Genomic DNA, 18841 nt, shown 5'->3' on the forward strand with positions numbered 1-18841 from the left:
AGTTGCAAGGTCTAGGTTACAAATTAAACAGTAAAGACCTTTCTCCTGACAAAGAAAAAGGAGCAGAAATAAATAACATTGTTGTAGCCATCATTGTTGTCTGAGCTCTCATTGTGACATCCAAAGACCAGGCAGGGTATGCTCAGGGATGGCTCAAATACTCACCCTAGATAAATCACGACAAGGAACTTGATCATGTCAAAAGGGAACTTTGGATTGATTCCTACCACCATTTAACAACATAGAATGATTTTACTTAAGAAGACGCTTCCCTTCAAAATGAAGAAATCAATTCATGCTGTAAAAATGACCTTTTTAATTGACTCACCTTTGGAACAAGAATCACATTCTAATGACAGTAAGCATTAATTGTAATAGTGAACTCTTTTAAATACAGTAGTGCTTTAAAAAGCACAACTTTATATCTCTATTTAGTGTAACAGTTTTAGGTAAAATACTCTGATATCTGCATACATTCATGATGTTTAAAATATCACACAGAACTATTTTAATCTATCTGCAATGTAGGTTTTTTTCTTCTCACCAATAAGAAAATTGTTCTCAGTACTTTTTAAATTATTTTTTTGTATAAAAAAAAATCCAAAAAGAAGTTTGATGTATGGAAAGATTGGACAGTTACAGACACTAGGTACTTAACAACAAGCTCCAATTAAATGAAAATACCAGGACCATTTTCCAAGCAGGAATAAGTGTTATTTTGGTGATTTATGATGTCTATATAAATACAGAATAAACTATGAGAAACAGCAGATTGCACACGATGTGAAGCATAAGGACACACCTAATATAAATATGAAGCAGGAAAATAAAGGTGAGTGTATTGACTAAATGCTGTATTTATAATCAAACAGCAACAACATCAAACATCACAGTCTGCAAAAGAAGTAACTACTGCAGAAGTTTCTTTTGCCACAAATTAATATGCTTTTCTTAGACAGACTAACCAAAAGCTAGTTTGAGACAGTGTGTATCAGTAACAAAGATAACCACACAAAATATACATATATAGCGCAGAGCTTCTAAATCAATTCTATATTAAATCCAGGAAAAACATGTGCAAAAGGATACCTGATCTGTCCCAAAACTGTTGAGAAACAACAAAGAGAAAATACTGCAGAGTCTCTCCATGACATCATTTTGCTGCCATTATTACTATCCCCACAACATTGGCCACTGTTATTCTACAACTACAGCAGAGCTCTTTCCTACACAGTAAAGCCAACCCACCCATACTCTGAACATATAATTCTGTATCTATGACATTAGCACAAAATTGCAATAAGTATTGCAGAAGTCTGGCCTGCTTTAACACTCTGACCATAATTAGGGTTACCTAAATATATAAATTAGATTTTTTGCAGTTTACATACGCTAATTTGTAATGATACCCTTCTTTTAAGGTAATGATGATCAGTATTCTTCCTGACTGCTCCCCCCACTGCCAAAGGAATTATTTAATTCTTTAATTATTTCATTCAATAGTTGTTATAATAGCAGGAAAATGATACTAATGTGAGTATGTACATTTCTTTTTTATTCCATCCTCTTGCTTGTTTTCAGAGGTTTTCAAACACAAAAGTAACTAATGAAACTTGTTGGTAATGCTGATTATACAACTTCCCCACTTACCATCTATAAACTCACTAAATTACATTTGATAAAAACACATGCTTTAAAAAGGCATCTAATCCTAATTGGAAAGGATGAAGATAAGGAATTCAGCATCCTCCCCGCAGTTTGTGCCAACAGCTAGCCACCCTCACTGCTGAGAACAGCTTGTCCTAGATCTTACAGATTTGACTCTTCTTACTTTGAAGGCAATTTTTTTAATGAAGCAAAGAAATTGATCTAAGCCTATCACTGTATGATATTTTCTCCATCTGTTACTGATATCAATTGTATCTCCTCTGCACTTGTAGGTATTTCAAAATACATTAAAAAACCAGAACTGGATATTAAATTCAATTATCAGTTTCACTAAGAACATTCCCCCCTCCTCTTCCTTTTAAACTGACAAAAGTAATGGTAGGGATTTACTACACACACACACACACACACACACACACACACACACGTCAGTTTGTCATTGCATTAAACATTTATCTAGAAGTTCTTTTCAGAATAAATTTAGAGGTTTTAGAGTTTTTGTTCGTAGTAGTTGTCCCTGAAATAAAAACCACCTAAACATGCTAAAATGTATTTGAAAAACCCCAAATTATAAAGCAATGCAGATCATGTTCTATGACAATTCTGTCTTCTATACCAATGATATGCCACACAATCCAGATGTCACACACTCATGAGTAGTTTCACAATTGCTCACAGATTGTTATTAAAAATATTTATCATCTTCAGGTTTATAACTATTTCCTACTTCCCAAATGAAGCATCATTAACAACTGCACCTGGAAGTTTGCTTGAAGCACTTTAAAGTCACGTCATACAGCATTATTTTTTACAATTTGATTGTAGCATTAAGAAACATAATGACAAATGTGTTTTTCTAAAAGAAGTATTTAACTTTTCTGACCAGTTTTGTCAGAAATATTTTCTTTTTTTTAAAGAGGAGCTTATTAAAGATAATTCTGACACTGGCCTGGAATATATTAAAACTGATTTTTAAGGACATATACAAGACAGACCTAAAACCCTTCATTTTTCTCCAATCTGGCCTTTCTGCTTCCCTCTGTGGCATCATCTTCCCTTCAAAGACTCCTATTTTTTCTTCCAATTTACTCTGTAGTCTAGGCTACTAAAGTATGGAAAGCCTGAGAGGCAAAAAGGAATCTTGATCCAAAAGCAGCTTGGATCTTTGGAGCGAGCTACAGTGCACAATAAGGCAGTGATGCCCAGGGCAACAGTGCTAAAGACAGTCTAAATTCAGTTGCCAATGAAAAATGAATCTAACTTCTACTTGGAAATAGGACATGAAGAAGCCACAAAAAAAAGTGGGCCATTGAAAGCAGCTCCATCTCACACCTGCTGCAATATATGTACTGCAACAGTTTTGTCAGCAGTATCCACAAATAACATGCAGACTGAAGAGAAGCAATTAGCACAGTGCATTGTACCTTTGAGACATCATGTTGGAAATTGGCTTTGCATTTCTTGCTCAAACTACTAAAGTAAATCCTGAATTAAATATTGCATTGAGGTGTCTCACACAGTTAAATCAGATTCAGAAATGATACTTTAACAGAATGAAACAAATATGAAACAAAGATGAGTATTACTTTAGTGTACATAAACAAAAAGTAGATAAGTTGCATTTATACAATCTTACCCAGATAGTGAAAGAATTACTCTGAGAGTAAAGAATCTGTGACTCTTCCTGATACAAATTCCTTTATTTGCATGGGAAAACTTAATTTTTATATATAATATCCCATTATACATACTATTATTTTTCAATCAGCATTTGTGTTTTTAAAATATTGCTATGTGTAAATAACACAAACCTTCTCCTGGGGAAATCTCTCCCTCTCTCCATTTGCAATGACAGTTGTAACACTAAACAAGATCAAATATTGCTGAATAATTAATAAATACTGCAACAGTTTGTAATTTTTTATGCTCAGAAATTATTACGCAATGCTTCAAGAGCATTTTTCTCCTTACCAACAACCAAATATTGTTTCTTCACAACTCACCACATACAGCACCTATAAACAGTTCTATACATAGAACAGTCCTGAGATAGAGTCACTTGCATGACAAATTCAAGGTTTTAAAGTATTTTCTGAATTTTTAGACTGGGAAGCAAAGAATGAGAATAAATACATTCCTACAGTGTCTTCTAATTTCTAAAGGTTGTACACTCGTGTTAAAAATTACTCCGCAATTGATTCTTAAAGCAAACCCCATCATCTAAACGCACTTAGTGCTGCCACAAGCAGTTGCGATGATTAACAAAATTTCACTTCTAGAAGGCCTCTAGTGTTTGCTAATGGCAAAAGACTACCTGAAAAACATACAGTGAGGGAGTCTTGCTAAACCTGTGATTGCCTGTCACAGAGAAAAGTGCTTCAGAAACTAAAGCAGCTGACAACTTCAAACTGACAGTTTCCCATGTCAGTATCTTCACCTAAACTTCCAGTTCCTTCTTCCTGAGTGAACTTCAAGAAAATGAATTCTCTTAGATCTTGACAACATAATAAAAATAACCAAATGCCCAGCATCTCCCAGAGACACATAAAACCCTCTTCTTCAGGTGTAAGAGAAAGTTTCACATACCATTGACACATTCAAAGACATCACAGCACTTGCCAGGTGTTCCATCTCCACGTGAGACTATCTGGGGAACGGAGCCTGCCTCGCACATGGGGAAACCACATAAACCAGTGAGACACTCGCATCTGAAACCAAAGAAGAGCAAGGAAAACCCCATAAATAAATGAAGCTACATACAAGGTGAAAGAATAAGCAAAAGAAAAACAGAAAGAGCACAAGTTACAGCTTTGGCGTATTCATGTCTTAGAATCATCTTTTATTAACAACCAAGATGGTTTATCAACCTGAAGGGTTCTTTTTAACCATCCAAACGCTGCTGGCTGTCAAGGAAACAAAAAGGTGTTAGTGTGCAACACCAATGGTGCTCTTCTGCTCTGCATAAAAATTTGAAAACTGCAATAACTGTGTTCTCCAGACTTGCAGAGTAAGGCTTCTTCTCCAATTTTGTCTTGAATAATGAAAATTGGTGAAACGCTAATAGCAGAAATTGCATCCATTCATCAGAAGGGTGTTCTCTCATTAGGCAACCACATTATATCCAGTGTAATGTTGGGAAAAATTAAAGGGAAAGGAAGACCAGATTCATTAAATCTAAGGCAAATGAAAATAATTCCAAGTTCTCTTCTGGTGTTGATGGTGCTGCAGTTTGCAGAAGGAGAAACCAATTACATGTGACGCCAAATAATATGGGAGGCTAGGTATAGTACATACTGTGGTTAGCTTAGGATCATTCTAAAAGGACTACTTTCTCCATGTAAGTAGTTTTTATTTGCTTATTTGAGAAAACAGCCTAACAAACTGGGAGATATAAAATGTGGATAAACAATAGTCATGTTTGCTTCCAGATTCTTTGCTTCATGATTAACTAACAGTTTAAAAGTCAAAACACTTACTACTTTCGGTAAGTTTCCATTTAACAGAGTTCTAGCCCTGAACAATGGGCACATCATAGGGATAAGCAGCAATGATTCTATAATAGAAGTTCCTGTAATTATGAGTTAAAGAAATAAGAACTCTACTTGTTAATAACTATTTCAAATATTTTAAGTATCCCAAGAAAACCCCCACATCAAACCACCCGTTAGTAAGAAGCAGCATCAGCCCTTAATGCATTTGCTTATTCTTTATGCTCAAAACCCAGGAAGTTTGGTTCTCCTCTACCATGCATGTCTCCTTAATTGCCCAACAGCCATTTCATCTCAGATCAGCATCCAATGAATGAGGAAGAACCACCTCTCAACAGACAGGTTTTTAATATCCCTCCCTTTAACCTCATCAGTTTTAGATAAAATTGTTGTATTCTCCAGTGTAAGGTATCACTCAAAAGGAAGTTTGCAAGAAATACAAGTCAAGGAATCTCAAAGAACCTCTATTAAACTACTTGAAAAGAATTTTTAAAATACTGCATTACAGAAGCATGTTACTGTAAAGAGATAAAGAAGTCCATTTCATGAACAATGTTAAATACATTAAGATAAAGCGAAGCAATTTAACTTCATGTAGAGATGTATGCTACAGTAACAGCTTTAAAGCAGGCATTTCAGGGTTTGGGTTTTTTTGTTTGTTTGTTTTTTAATAATACTATGCTTCCCATAACAGTAAAGGATAATGGACTAAACACAAAAGTAAGAGTATAGAAAACAAAGTTTTAATTATCACACATTTGCTTGTGACATTTTCTTCTCAACTTATTTGTAAATACAAAGAGGGAATCCAATTATTTTCTTTACTGTATGCTGTTTGCCTTCAGAGATGTAGAAGGAAGAAAAGGCATCCTGGCTTCTACTACGTGTGATCAAAAAATCTAAAGGATTTGTGACAGCTGTTTCCGTTTAAGATGACTCTGTAAATAATTTTACAGAATTACTAATATCTCTCACTTTTGCTGACCCAATAGTGCAGGAAGATGGTGGGAGGGAAGAAAAAAGATGACCTCTAGTAATCAATGAAAAATTAGCACTGTCAGGTTCATGGAATTTGTACCTTAACCCATGTAGCAGACTGCTTTGAAAGATGCTTTTCCTTTCTGAAAAGAATGAAACCCAGAAATAAGTACCTACATATTACTAATGAAAAAGGAAAAAAAAATCTTTTAAAACATTTATAACAAAAGTACAGACACAATCTCAAAGTGGTATTAAAAGCCTAAATAAAAGTTGAAGTTTCACTTCAATAAGCCTACATTCAACATCCAGATGACCTGTGGGAAAATAGGTAGATCAAACTTCCTGAAAATTCAGAGAAAATGTCACACAATATGAAAATAGTTGTGGACCTTGATTTTCCAAGTCTCATGAGCTGAAATTACCACTCTTAGTTCTACTGCCTTCACAACAAGCTTTCTCAGAAGTACCTTCTTTCTGTCTCACATTCCTTGTAACTGATAAGAATTGCAGTATTAAATGCTTAGATTAATAACTTGTACTTTTCCTCTCACATTTTTTTCCCAGTCAACAGCTTAAAAAAAAAAAAAAAACCAAACCCAAAACACAAGACTGAACAACAAGAAACTATGAACCACCACTTCAAATAGCTTAAGATAGGACAATCTCCCATAAATAGGGATGAAAGAGATATTTAAAAGATTGGTGGGAGCCAACGTTCTTTTCTGCAGAAAAGACTCCCTCCTATTCAGAGTAATGAAAGTTTCACATAATCACAGAGTAAGCAAACAAAACCTCGACACTCCAAAATTTTATAAATTGACTTCCCATTTGGTTAAAAAATAATCCATGCATAGGAGAATGTCAAAGTAGCAAATGATCTCAGATGGACTTTTAAATAGTCTGCATTCTTTTCAGCCAGTTCTGCTAGGAAAACCTTTGACCATTGTCCAGGTTATTAGCATGGAAAACATTGTTTTGGAGACAGAAGTCTGTCAGAAAGAAACCCGAGGAATTCTGGTAGCTGAGCATGGCTGTCACGCTGCCAAAACAACATCTAGAAATTTGGAATAAGTGAACCCATTCTCAGCAAGAGAGCAAGATGAGCCTTATAGAACTAGATTTTTCTGAAGTGCTTCTTGGAGCAGAGGGACAGACAGAAGTGAAGTTGCAGCCCAGGTCTGTGCTCTGCCACAGGCATCTATCCACCTGTGTATATCTTACCCTTGCTAATGGAACATTAGGTTTGAAGAAGTTTAGCAGGACAGTTTGAGTTAAGCCTGCTGACAGTGGCCACAGTCCCTCTCGGACTAATTTGTATAAAATTCAGCTGCTCAGACTGCTGTTCACTAAGGCCCCACGCTGGTTCTGAGCTGCTCCCCCTGTAACTGTAGCTTGCCTAAGGAAAACAGTCACAGCAGAAGTTGCTACAAGGAAACCTTCCCAGAGAGAAGACTGCGCCATAGGGGACCTTCTCCCTTCACACAACCTGCAGTGGCACCACTGCAACACCAAATAGCACTGTGGCATCCACCAGTTCTAGCATTAAAGGGACGGCAGTACTTGAGGTACCGGGAAGCTGGCACTCAGTATCTGCCCCTGACACACCTTATTAGCAAAGGCTGTAAGGAAACAAGCCTCTTGGCATGTTATTACCATAACAGCACTCAAGTCAAGCCAAGAACACGTCCTTTTAACAAGGAAGAACAGTCGTGTAGGAGAGTACAATGTTACCTTACAAGAGGGGCCAGAAAGAAAAAAAAGAAGACTCAGTTATGTGAGAGACGTTACGGCACCTGAAAAGGTGGTGGCACGGCCTAGAAGGAACCAGGAATCCCAAGGAAGAGGTTCTCTGCACTAAAATTTTGCAAATACAGAATCAACCTGACTAATAGAAGGAATTGCTTCCAGTTCTTCAGGCTAAAAAACCAAATGAAACAAACAAAAAACCCCAACCCAACCACTACCAACCCCCAAGAAAAACCCACCCAACAACAGTAATCCTAGAAATTTCAACAACTGAGCAAGGCAAACGTCAGTATACAAAGAACCAGAAATGAGATGATGTACATTAACCAATGCTTTATAAATTGAGGAAGGCAACTCCTTCAGTAATATAAATGGCCTGATTTTGAAATTCAGTTTTTAAGGTCTTCAGAAGATAAGTAAGTTCATTATCAGTTTAGTTTATGTTTGAGGGGTGTTGTTGGTAGGGTTGTTTTGTTCTGGTTTTTGTTGTTTGGGGTTTTTTTTAATATAATCACTTCGCTTTCTCCTTTATGTCTCCAAAAGTGCAAAAAGGAAAAAGATAAAAAAAATCAAATGGAATACTTGTAAATGACAACTTTTACTTCAAATCCAATTATCTTGGTTCATTTACTTCTGTTATTAAACAGATTTAAAGAGAGAAGGGCTTGCTTAGCCTCTGAAAAGCTGTTTTGATGGTAGGATCAAAAGAGTTCTCCAGGCACAAGGCATAATGGCAATGAAAATAAGAACAGGCACCTTGGAAAAAAAGATTTAGTACTAGTGAATGGGAGGGTTGAGGCAGGGGTGTATTGATGAGAAGGATATTTATTTTGAGGATCAAAACAAAATTAAAGTCTAAAGCATTGAGACTAGAGAAAAGCATTCCTGAAACATACATTGCATTCCTGTGGAGATTTTATCACAGTCCTTTTTTTTTTTTTCCCTTGCAGCAATCTAGTACAATTTGCTTTAACATTATTAACACTTATACTATTCAAACGTAGCAGACAAAACTTCCACAGATGTGTTAATAATATAAGCACTTAAGGATACTGTGAAATAATGAATTTCCAGAACAGAATGTCCAGCATTATCAAAGCTTGACAGTAGCAAAGAGTTTAACAGCAAGACCCCAGCTACCGTAAAGCACATGGTATAAGTGATGATCATACAGCAAAATTAAATATTGACATAGCAATCTCATGAAATTATTGAAGAATTATTTCCATGTTATTCACACCTGAATCCACAATGTGAGTTAAGCAAACAGGATGATGAGCTTTAACTGGTCAAGCTATAGCTTAAGGAATCAAACAAATGCTAGTCTTGGAAAACAAACTCCAGTCCTACACAGAAAGTGACACTGCAGGCAAAGCCAAAGCCATTGGGACACCACCATACAGGAATTTCAACCAGAATTTCCCTAAATCTTCAGCCACACAGACTGGAGAGCTTTTGTTTAGAAATTCAGTATCACTATTTCATGCATTTTTGGTTTTAAAGATATTCAGAACGTCAGTAATGAAAATACTATTTTTTTCATGGAAATCTTTCAGTATTTTATTTCAAAGATCAATAATAAACCTCTAGAGAGAGATGACAGAAAAATTGTGGAAGCTGCATATAACACTTGTTATGAGACTGTTTGCAAATGCTCAGAAGTTTTACATCACTGCTATGTAAACTGACTCACATGGAAGTTCTTTCTATTTTAATTTTCCGGGGGGTTTACTTCTCAAGAAATCAAAGCTAGTGTGCTCCCAAGTAAGAATTCCTTTTTAAAATCTGGATATTGTTAGAGACACACAACATAATAGGGAACTTTTCCATTATTCCTCATACACGTGGGACTTTTAAATACTACAAAAGGCAACTATCAAGCTTTTAATTAAAGATACTGTGAAAGGGAACTTTTTTTTGTGCATCTTTTGCATATTATTAGCATTAGGAAATAGCAAACAGATGCTAAGCAAGGGAAGATGTCATAAAAATCAGCATTCACACCAAGCAGACTACCAGCTTTCCAAGGCTGATTAGGATCTAAAGAATTCATCTGACTAAAAAACTTCATTTCATCCTTTGACTAATATTAAATTAATTTGTCTGTTTGCCTGAGGGCCAAGACAGAAGAAGAGGATAGTCACAAAAGAGTGATGCCTTAGATGCAGTAGGCATACAACCAGTGGCCAAGTGCACTGACTTTTCAAGTGCACTGGCTTTTTCCAAGTACACAGATGCATGTATAGACCCTTTTGAATTCATCAGTATAGGAAACAAAATACAGTGTAAACTAGTTCAACCCTGTATTTTTCTCATATTTTGCCATACCAGCTAGTGCTTTTTTTCTGTTGAAGGTCTCTGTGGTTTTTACCACTGTGTACCTCAGTTACTCTTTTTTTAGGTTTATCTGCTTCACCCTTCATAATATAACAAACATTTCAAAACCAAAAATAAGGTACTAGTTAAGATGTTATACAAATGTCAGTTTTCTGATATTACGAAAAGCTATTTATTTTCTTATTCCACCACTGTTTAATGAGGAACTATAAATATCTGATCCTCTTACAAATAAAACACTATTCCTAAGGACTTCAGGTCAAAAACCACTCAGAGATAATAGCTTTATAAGTAATTCATTAACTTCCATATTCCTGTAATTCCAAACTTTCTTACTCCTGAATGACATCTCCCTACAACTAAGCCATCAGAGATGGCTTTGCCATAAGGAAAGAACCCCTAAATAACAAAGAAAAAGCGAAAACCCTCACAACCCCCCACAAATTCCTTATTGTTTAATTTAGTTGACTGTTTAATTTCATGTCCACTTTCTCCTCTTTGCAAGAAAAAAAAAAGCCACCCTAATAATTATTTCATGTTTAGTTTTTCCATGCCATTCATGCTATTAAACACCGTTCTCAAATCCCTGAAGGCAATTCTGTACAAGTTTAGGAAAGATATTTATAGAATGGTTTGGGTTGGAAAGGAACCCTTAAATGTTGTCTAGTCCACTCCCACCCTGGCAATGATCAGGGACATTTTCAATAAGATCAGGTTGCTCAGAGTCCCGTTCAATCCGACCTTGAATAAAAATGAGGCTCGAAGTTTGCTGCAAAATCTAAGTGTTTTTGAGACCAAACAACTTAACTCAATTAATAAGACCCTTTCCATGTGGTAGAAACCATGCATGCAAGAACTGTAATGCTTTTGCAGAAACCAGACTGAAATTCACCAATGACATTTCAAAGAACAGCAGTGAGAAATTACGTTTTATATTAAAATGGTCCACAACCTTCGGTTCCACTTTTTAATTATTCAATATTTTGAGAAGGAAGAAAGAAGCAGAATTTGTGGCTGCTGAATTCTGACATGATGTTTCCTGCTATTTTCTAGAGGAAATATAACTTCACACTCTTCATATGACTTCAGTAATGTAGATATTATCATCTGCTCCAAGTACCATTGGAAGCTGCTGGGAAGTTCTCGTATCTACTTCCCTCTTAAAATGCAAGCATCCAAACTATAATTCTATTGCTTTATTATGTATATGGGTCTCACTAGACATCTGTGCATTTGCAAGCCTCAAGACAACAGTCAGACATTATTCTCTACTAAATCACTTATTCAATTTCCAAACAAGGTAATAGCTGATTAAGTAGAATAAATGAAACAAAACACAGTGGGAAAGTCTCAGGAGAAAGAGGAAAAGCAATACTCAGTGTGATCAAGGTACACGCTAATTGTTAGACCAACATGTGAAAACAAAAACTGAAACAGAAAGACATATCTACCAGCTTATTATAAGCTGAAAGAGTTCAAACACCAGCTTGCTTATAAAGAATGGAAACAAACCCAAATTCTGCAGACACGACAACCTCATTCTAATTTCAAGTATAAAACACCACCTAAAAGTAGATACAATTAGGAGTCACTTCAATTTATCTGGCTTAAAATTTCTTTAAAAGTTTCACAGTGGAGGAGTAAATATACCATTAACTCAGCACATGATCAGATTAAAGTACTACAAATACTTTTCCATCAAAAGGAAACTGCTTGCATAGCTATCATCAATACATCCACCACCAGTGCAAATGGCTTTTTTTGTTTTGCTCTTGGGAAATGTGCTTCTTCCTTTAAGGTGGCATTGTTTTCAGGTTTTCCAATTCAGTATTTCCTAGAAGTTGGTGGAAGACCACAGATGTGTTTTTAACCCATCATACAGACACAAAAAGCTGATCTTACAAAAGATGCAAGCAGGGACCTCTGTATTGTCTTACAACTTCTTCTGCAAAAGATATACGTACTATTTCTTCTGCAAATGTTCTCATGTTTCCTCTCCTTTTCTGAGGTCTCTGACACTCAGAAGTCAGCCATCAGGCTCCAGAAATGTTTCATGTTTCAAGAGCTTCTGTTCAAGTTTTATTGAGACAGCTTTAAAGAAACAAGCAACCAACCAACATATCATCTTCTCCTCATTTGTGTACTTCAGGAAAATATGGTTGCTTGCCAAAACAACCCACATGGTGAGGCTGAACGCCAAGGCAGCAATAACTACCATCACGTTGAGAACACACAGGGATTCCCGAGGCAGCAGTAGTAGGGAAGAAGGAGAATGCTTGAACTCTGAGTTCAGCAATTCACTACCTTTCCTGGAAGACACCAGGAGAAGATAGACATGAAACATGGGTCACCTTATAAAGGTTACACACATGCCCTGTTATCCTCGCTTTTTGTGGATATTAAGTACAGTGCAGTCTGTAAGAAGGATTGAATATCTCAGCAGACCTGAATGAAGCAAAATAGTTTTCCTGGGAAAAATATTCACCAATTCCTAACTTCCGAGGATTTAATTTTAGAGACCAAAATGCAAATGTCTAAACACCTACTTCCAGATACTATGAAACTTCAAAAAATTGCAGTGTTCTATTCATCAACCATTAAACAAAAGCCTGCTACAAACCTAGACATGGGATGGGTTCAGCTGTCATTAATGTAGAGCTTTCCTTCAATATAAACCTGCCTCTTCGATCAGGAACAGAGTCTCCAATTCAACATCAAGTGTTACACCACCATGGTACTGATGCACTTGAGAAAGCAAAGTGGTCTGCTAGAGTTGAAGTGCATGAGGAACAACCTGAGCAAGTTGGCCAGGATGGTTAGAAACCAGAGTTTCTAAGAAGCTGATGACAGAACTGAAGGCATAACAAAGCTTCTGCAGAGTTCTTAACATGCTTTTGTTGGACCTTTGATCCAGCTACCCAGGTTACTCAGGAGTCAATCCCTCAATAGAAGTCTCAGGAAGATACAGGTCTTGGATCCATGATTGGTCTTACCAGTTCCAGCTGAACCTTCCTTTAACAAAAATTGGGATTCACAACCACTTTGTCCTGGATACCAATTCTTGAGGATGAGATGGGTGGAGGAGAAGGATCTAAAATTCTAGAACAAATACAAGGGAGACCTCTGTATCAGCAAAAGTTGCTTAAGACAGGTGACTGGTACAGAGGAAAATGAAAAAGCTACTCTTGCTGGAAAATCACGACTGTGCTCTAAAGAAGGTTGAAGAAATCAAAGTGGTGAATGCTGTATGGAACACCAAAACAATTTATCATAAAATTAAGGTCTTCCACAGACAGGAAGACCTAAGAAAATCTAGACAAATGTGAGAAACACAAGGAATGACATAGAGAAGATCTGAAACAGCCAAAAAGCAAAGAAGAATGAACAGAGCAGGTGCACAATACCCTTCCTATTAAATGGGATAGGTGCAAAGTTAATCAGGGACTCAGAGGCCACCTCTACAGGTGCTGTCAGAATAAAAACATCCAGCTAGTTGTGTAAGGGCGCTCTCAAATACAACGCAAATATATTTGATAATAGCTTAAAAGGGAACTTACAACAATAGACTTCCCAGATATGATCCTGGTGGCTGCCATAGAATGAGAGGAAAAGAACTGTGCTGATTTTCATGTTGCTGGCACTGGATTGCCTAGACACTGGTGTTAAGATGAAGTACACAATACTGGCTGGTAGGTCTAATGCTGTGACAGGTTGTGGATGCAATACATGATACAATAACAACATGTCCAAGTGCCATAAAAGCAGATAAAGTACATTAAAAGCAATTGCTTACTGGACAAAGTCATCTAGGGGGATAAAAAATAATGGAATTATAGAACAGGTGCCATGTGTACGGGCATCTTCCACTAGACCAGGCTGATCAAAGCCACATCCAAACTGGCCTTGAACACTTCCAGGGATGGAGCATCTACTTGTTCTCTGGGAAACTTGTTCCAGTATTTCACCACTCTGATAGTGAAAAAGGTCTTCCTAATATCTAATCTAAATCTACCCTCTTTCCATTTAAAATCCCTCGCCCTACCACTACACTAATCCTACAACAATTTAAATGACCTCTAAAGAGGTGTGATTTTTGCATAATCGTCTGCCACAGGACTTCTGTTTCAATTCATTTACGTGAAAAGACAGCATGGTTGACATATCTACATAACATATTTACAGGTTTTCTGAAAAATACAAATGAACAGCTAAGGGTGAATTTCTCAAGTGGCATCTATATTGTGCCTAAGACAACACAAGTTTTTATTAGAAATAAAAGATTAAAAGTAACAAAATAGGTAATGTCTTCCTTTGGAATCAAAACCAATCCACCAATGGTATATACAAATTTTAGATCTAGATCACTAATCTAGATCACTACTTAGCCTAAATGCCTTTAGAACTGCTAAATAAAGCACACTCATGTTAAAAATATGGACATACAGGACGAATAAAAAAGAGCATTCTCCTAAGAAGATTCTTAAAGTGAAGTACATTTTTGTAGATTTACTCTTCTTCCGACTATTTTGCACATTGAAAGGTAACTAAATATGATAGAAAAACCTAGTCTAGTTCTAAGTTATATTCAATTTCTATCCAGATATAGCTTAAATTAAGCCTTATCTAAAAAACTATTTCCTACTACATCAAGGTATTTCTCATTTTCATGAGCTGTATAAAAGTGAAAGTATTTAACAATTTGGGGTGGGGGGAAAGAACTGGGCTGTTTTCTAAGTAAAGCTTTAATGCAGATATTAATTGCCCCTCTGACCCTCCAATGGGGCTGAGTAGGTGATTAAAAGGTAAAACAATATTTTATCATCCAGAGACTTAACACTTGGATTTGCTGACCAAGCACATTTCACTTCTTTACCATACTGCAGACCAAATGGTGGCACTGCCATTCACAGCAGCCCCAGATTGAGACATTTCAGCCACACACAAGAGAAAAATGACAGGGAAAAGACCATTAAACAAGGAAAAAGGAATTCTATGACTAATTCCTTTGCGAAATTTTTTCAGGAGTTTTCTTCTAAACAATACAACCATAATCCTACTCCTTCATGCTACTTGAACCAACTGAGAGGTTTGCATTTGTAATGCCATTCAGCTATCTGTAACTAAGTGATAGTGAAATAGTCCAATTCAAAGCGTCTTCATTCACTCAAACATCAAGCCCTTTTGGGCTCCAATCCTGCAAGACTGCATCTGTAAAAAGCTTTTAATCCCTTTTTTGGCATATGAAATTTATCTGCTCCTGTTATACTTAATTTACAACTGCTTTTTCTTCTCCTCATCACACCACATCATTCTTGAAACAGCTTTTTTTAAAGCTAGGACTCAGGTAGAAAATAAAGTACTGGAAATTTTGATACACAAACATATCAATTATTTCTGAATTTTTTCAAATCTAGAATATATTCAGGATTATGGTGTGAGCTTTTTAAAAAAGTATGCCAAGCAAACTTATTACTGGGATTTAGTGAACATACTCCTGGATGCTTCTCTCCTCCCAGAAGAATACGACTATATCCTATATTATCAGCAAGATGGTCGAGCCAGCATGCATATGCTGCTGGAGTTCCTCTCAGGAGCTAAAGGACAACGATACTGACTCATTCAGACTGTCACTCCCAAAATCTGAGGGAGGTGTGGGGAATGTCCTTCAATGTTAAGTAGTTTGGGGAAGAGGATACCTTTCAGTTTTATAAAGTAAACTCTGTGAGACAATATTAATTAAAAAGTCCTAGTTATTTTTGTTTTGTTTAAAGCTAGAATCCAATACAAAAAAAGGACTAGTGACAATGGAAGACAGAAATTGAAAAGGAAAGCACTCTAATGGCCCAGTTTTTAAGGCAAGCTTAGTATATTCAGAAGACAAAATCAGATTTCAGCAACATTGGTTGCTTCTAGCTATAGTTACATCCTTTAATCCTTAATTCAAACCCCTATCAGTTTTCCTACTATTCTTCTCAGAACTGATAACAAGACAACTAGATTTAATTACTTAGTTTTTGTTCTTTTTAATATTGGCATGGTACTAACATCTTGTTGTTCTCTATGGAATTTTCTTGGTTATCTGATTTTATTGGAAGACTGACCAAGAATAGCTGGGGTGGGGGGAGGAGTGTGTGTGTGAAATATCCCTGAGAACAGAGCACTGAATGAATCTTGAAATTACTTAATCTGTAACAGATAACAGCACAGAAGCAGGGGTATAAAACTACAGACCTATTAAAGACTAAACTTCCAAATTATTGTGACAACAGTCACAAAGAGGAAAAGATAATCCAAAAATATATGGTGCGAAGCTATCCAAACAGGTCATTTACTTTGCTGTAAAAATCTTATGAAACATGTACAAAACTATGTGAGCAATAGAAATATAAGCCATTGATAATCCCTGTCGTGTTCCATTTTTCACAGATAAAAAAATTAAACAGATTTTGATAAAGATTTTTACACTTAAAAATAAATTCCCAAAGGAATCTGAAAATTTGAAGGAACTTCATTCACAACAGAAAAACTGGAAACATATGAAGATATCAGATTCTGTAACGTTGATATTGATAATCTCTTCATTCAACTTTGTAATAGAAGACAACAAATTTACATTAAAAAACCCCTGTGGTTAAGTTTTCTGTAAGAGCTCTAATACATTTTTTGTTCAACAACCTCCTTGGAGAAGCAAGCATCTCTACCAAGACCAGAGACAGACTGTTCTAAATCTTTGCTAACATAATAGCTGTTTTCCTGTTTTCCAAACATTTAGCTTTCCTAACATAATAGCTGGAAATTTAAGGTAATCATCTCATAACAGTCTGATGAAAGCTAAAGCAACTGGTATTTTGATGTCGATGCCAAATCAGTATGTTCTGTTTTGTTTGAACCACTGCATTAGAAATCAGTGTGACACTAAATGTAATCTCTGAGTGCAAGAACAAGAATTTATGGTATCAGATGTTTACTATTCCCACTTTTCCCCTGGCATTGCTGGAGGAGTTTTCATTGTTACGAATACGCATTCAAGAGTAAGCTCACAAACAAATGCCAATTTAACATCAGATTTAAGTATCTTCATTTTCCTAGTATATTACATACAAAAAACAGGCCAAGAACAAGATGTGAGACAGAAGTCAATCTGCTCCTACTGTATGTAAAATTATCAACTACTTGTTAACCAGCTCAGTGACACATCATCTGTCCTTAACCATGGTACTCTCCTTTAATTGCTTTCTGATTCTGCTGGTATTAGGCTTTTATTTTAGTGGCAATAAATGAAACAGATGATCATAATTTTTTCAAAGAGTTAATAGTCTTAAAAACATAATTCATAAAGTTGAAATGACGGTCTAAAGTCTAAAGTCCATGACCTTATGGAACAATGTCTCTGCTTTTAATAAATTATTCTCAAATGTACACTAAAACAATACAGTGCCACTTCTTTTGAATTAATTCTAACAATTAAAAAGATATATGATATGCAATTAGGTGATCCTAAACTGAACCTCAGACAAGGCAATGTTTATATTTCATCATTCTTAATATTTTATTAAGAAATTTTGAAATTAAGAAAAACCATCCCATTTTCCTAGTGTAGACCCATTTATCCATAAATATGCACTTTTTTTCTATAATTTTGACATGCAAGTCTCACAGACACCCTTCAAATATAAAGCTCCAACTTCTCCTCAAATCTGATGAAACACTGAACCTGAATCCAAATGGCTCGATTTTCATGTTCCAAGTAACTGCACTTTGTTTCCCTTTCTGCTCTCTTTACATACATGCACTTCTCTTCCCTCTAACCTTTTTTAAAGCTTTCTTTTCTATTATCCCCATGTCTATATTTCTTTATTCCCCCCTTCAAGTAAAATCTTTACTTACAGCACATGAATGATGACTATGGAGCTGTCTTCCTTAAGAAGCACAGTAGTATATTAAAATCAAAATAACTAAATATATTTCTAGCAAGCACACAACATGTAAAGCATCTATATGAACATATTGCTGCCAGATTCAGCTTTTCTTCTTTCCTTCTCACCTACTCCATTAAAAAGTGTATTATTGTTTTGGCTGATTTGAGGCAATCCAAATAGCAACCCACATAATAACTACATACAGCAACATAGACTGAGCCACGAAATTAAAAAATAATGGAGGAGTACAAGACACCTACAATTGTTTCTACCTGCCTGAAGACATATTAGGTTCTGCTAATTGTGGAGGTATTTTGCAGTTTTGTACATCAAGGAGGGCAGAGCTATTAACACAACACCTCCTCCAATCATAAGATCAGATCCTAAGACTCCAGGGGCTAAGTACTCATCTATCCCAGCTCTGATCTCTTGTTAAACTCTGATCCCAGGAATGCACAACAACTGATTTCAAAGAGGTTTCAGGAATTCACAATTATCTAGTAATTCACATGCTGTAAGCCTGCTTGTACAATTGGGATCTTTGTGCACAGGAGAATACTGGTTTCATCACTGACTTCCCACACGCATGGACAAGGACGCTTCAGGCATCAGTTAACACACAGCAAACCAACTGACTTTATTTTTAAACATTCTCAACAAAATAAAAAGATTCTTTCAAAAACATGTTTGCTGCTCTAGGTG

The 18841-nt window shown here is 36.0% G+C and overlaps 1 protein-coding gene across 3 annotated transcripts in view; it reads right to left on the reverse strand.

Moving 5' to 3' along the window:
* The window catches only part of CRIM1 (cysteine rich transmembrane BMP regulator 1), a 173729-nt gene that overhangs the window by 62454 nt on the left and 92434 nt on the right, over positions 1-18841 (reverse strand). For all 3 annotated transcript variants that reach the window (XM_048296630.1, XM_048296632.1, XM_048296631.1), the window contains exon 5: positions 4255-4376. In XM_048296630.1, the coding sequence (XP_048152587.1) occupies positions 4255-4376 (122 nt within the window). The remainder of the gene's footprint in view (positions 1-4254; positions 4377-18841) is intronic.

This window comes from Corvus hawaiiensis, chromosome 3, assembly GCF_020740725.1.
Source record: "Corvus hawaiiensis isolate bCorHaw1 chromosome 3, bCorHaw1.pri.cur, whole genome shotgun sequence".
NCBI classification, from domain to species: domain Eukaryota; kingdom Metazoa; phylum Chordata; class Aves; order Passeriformes; family Corvidae; genus Corvus; species Corvus hawaiiensis.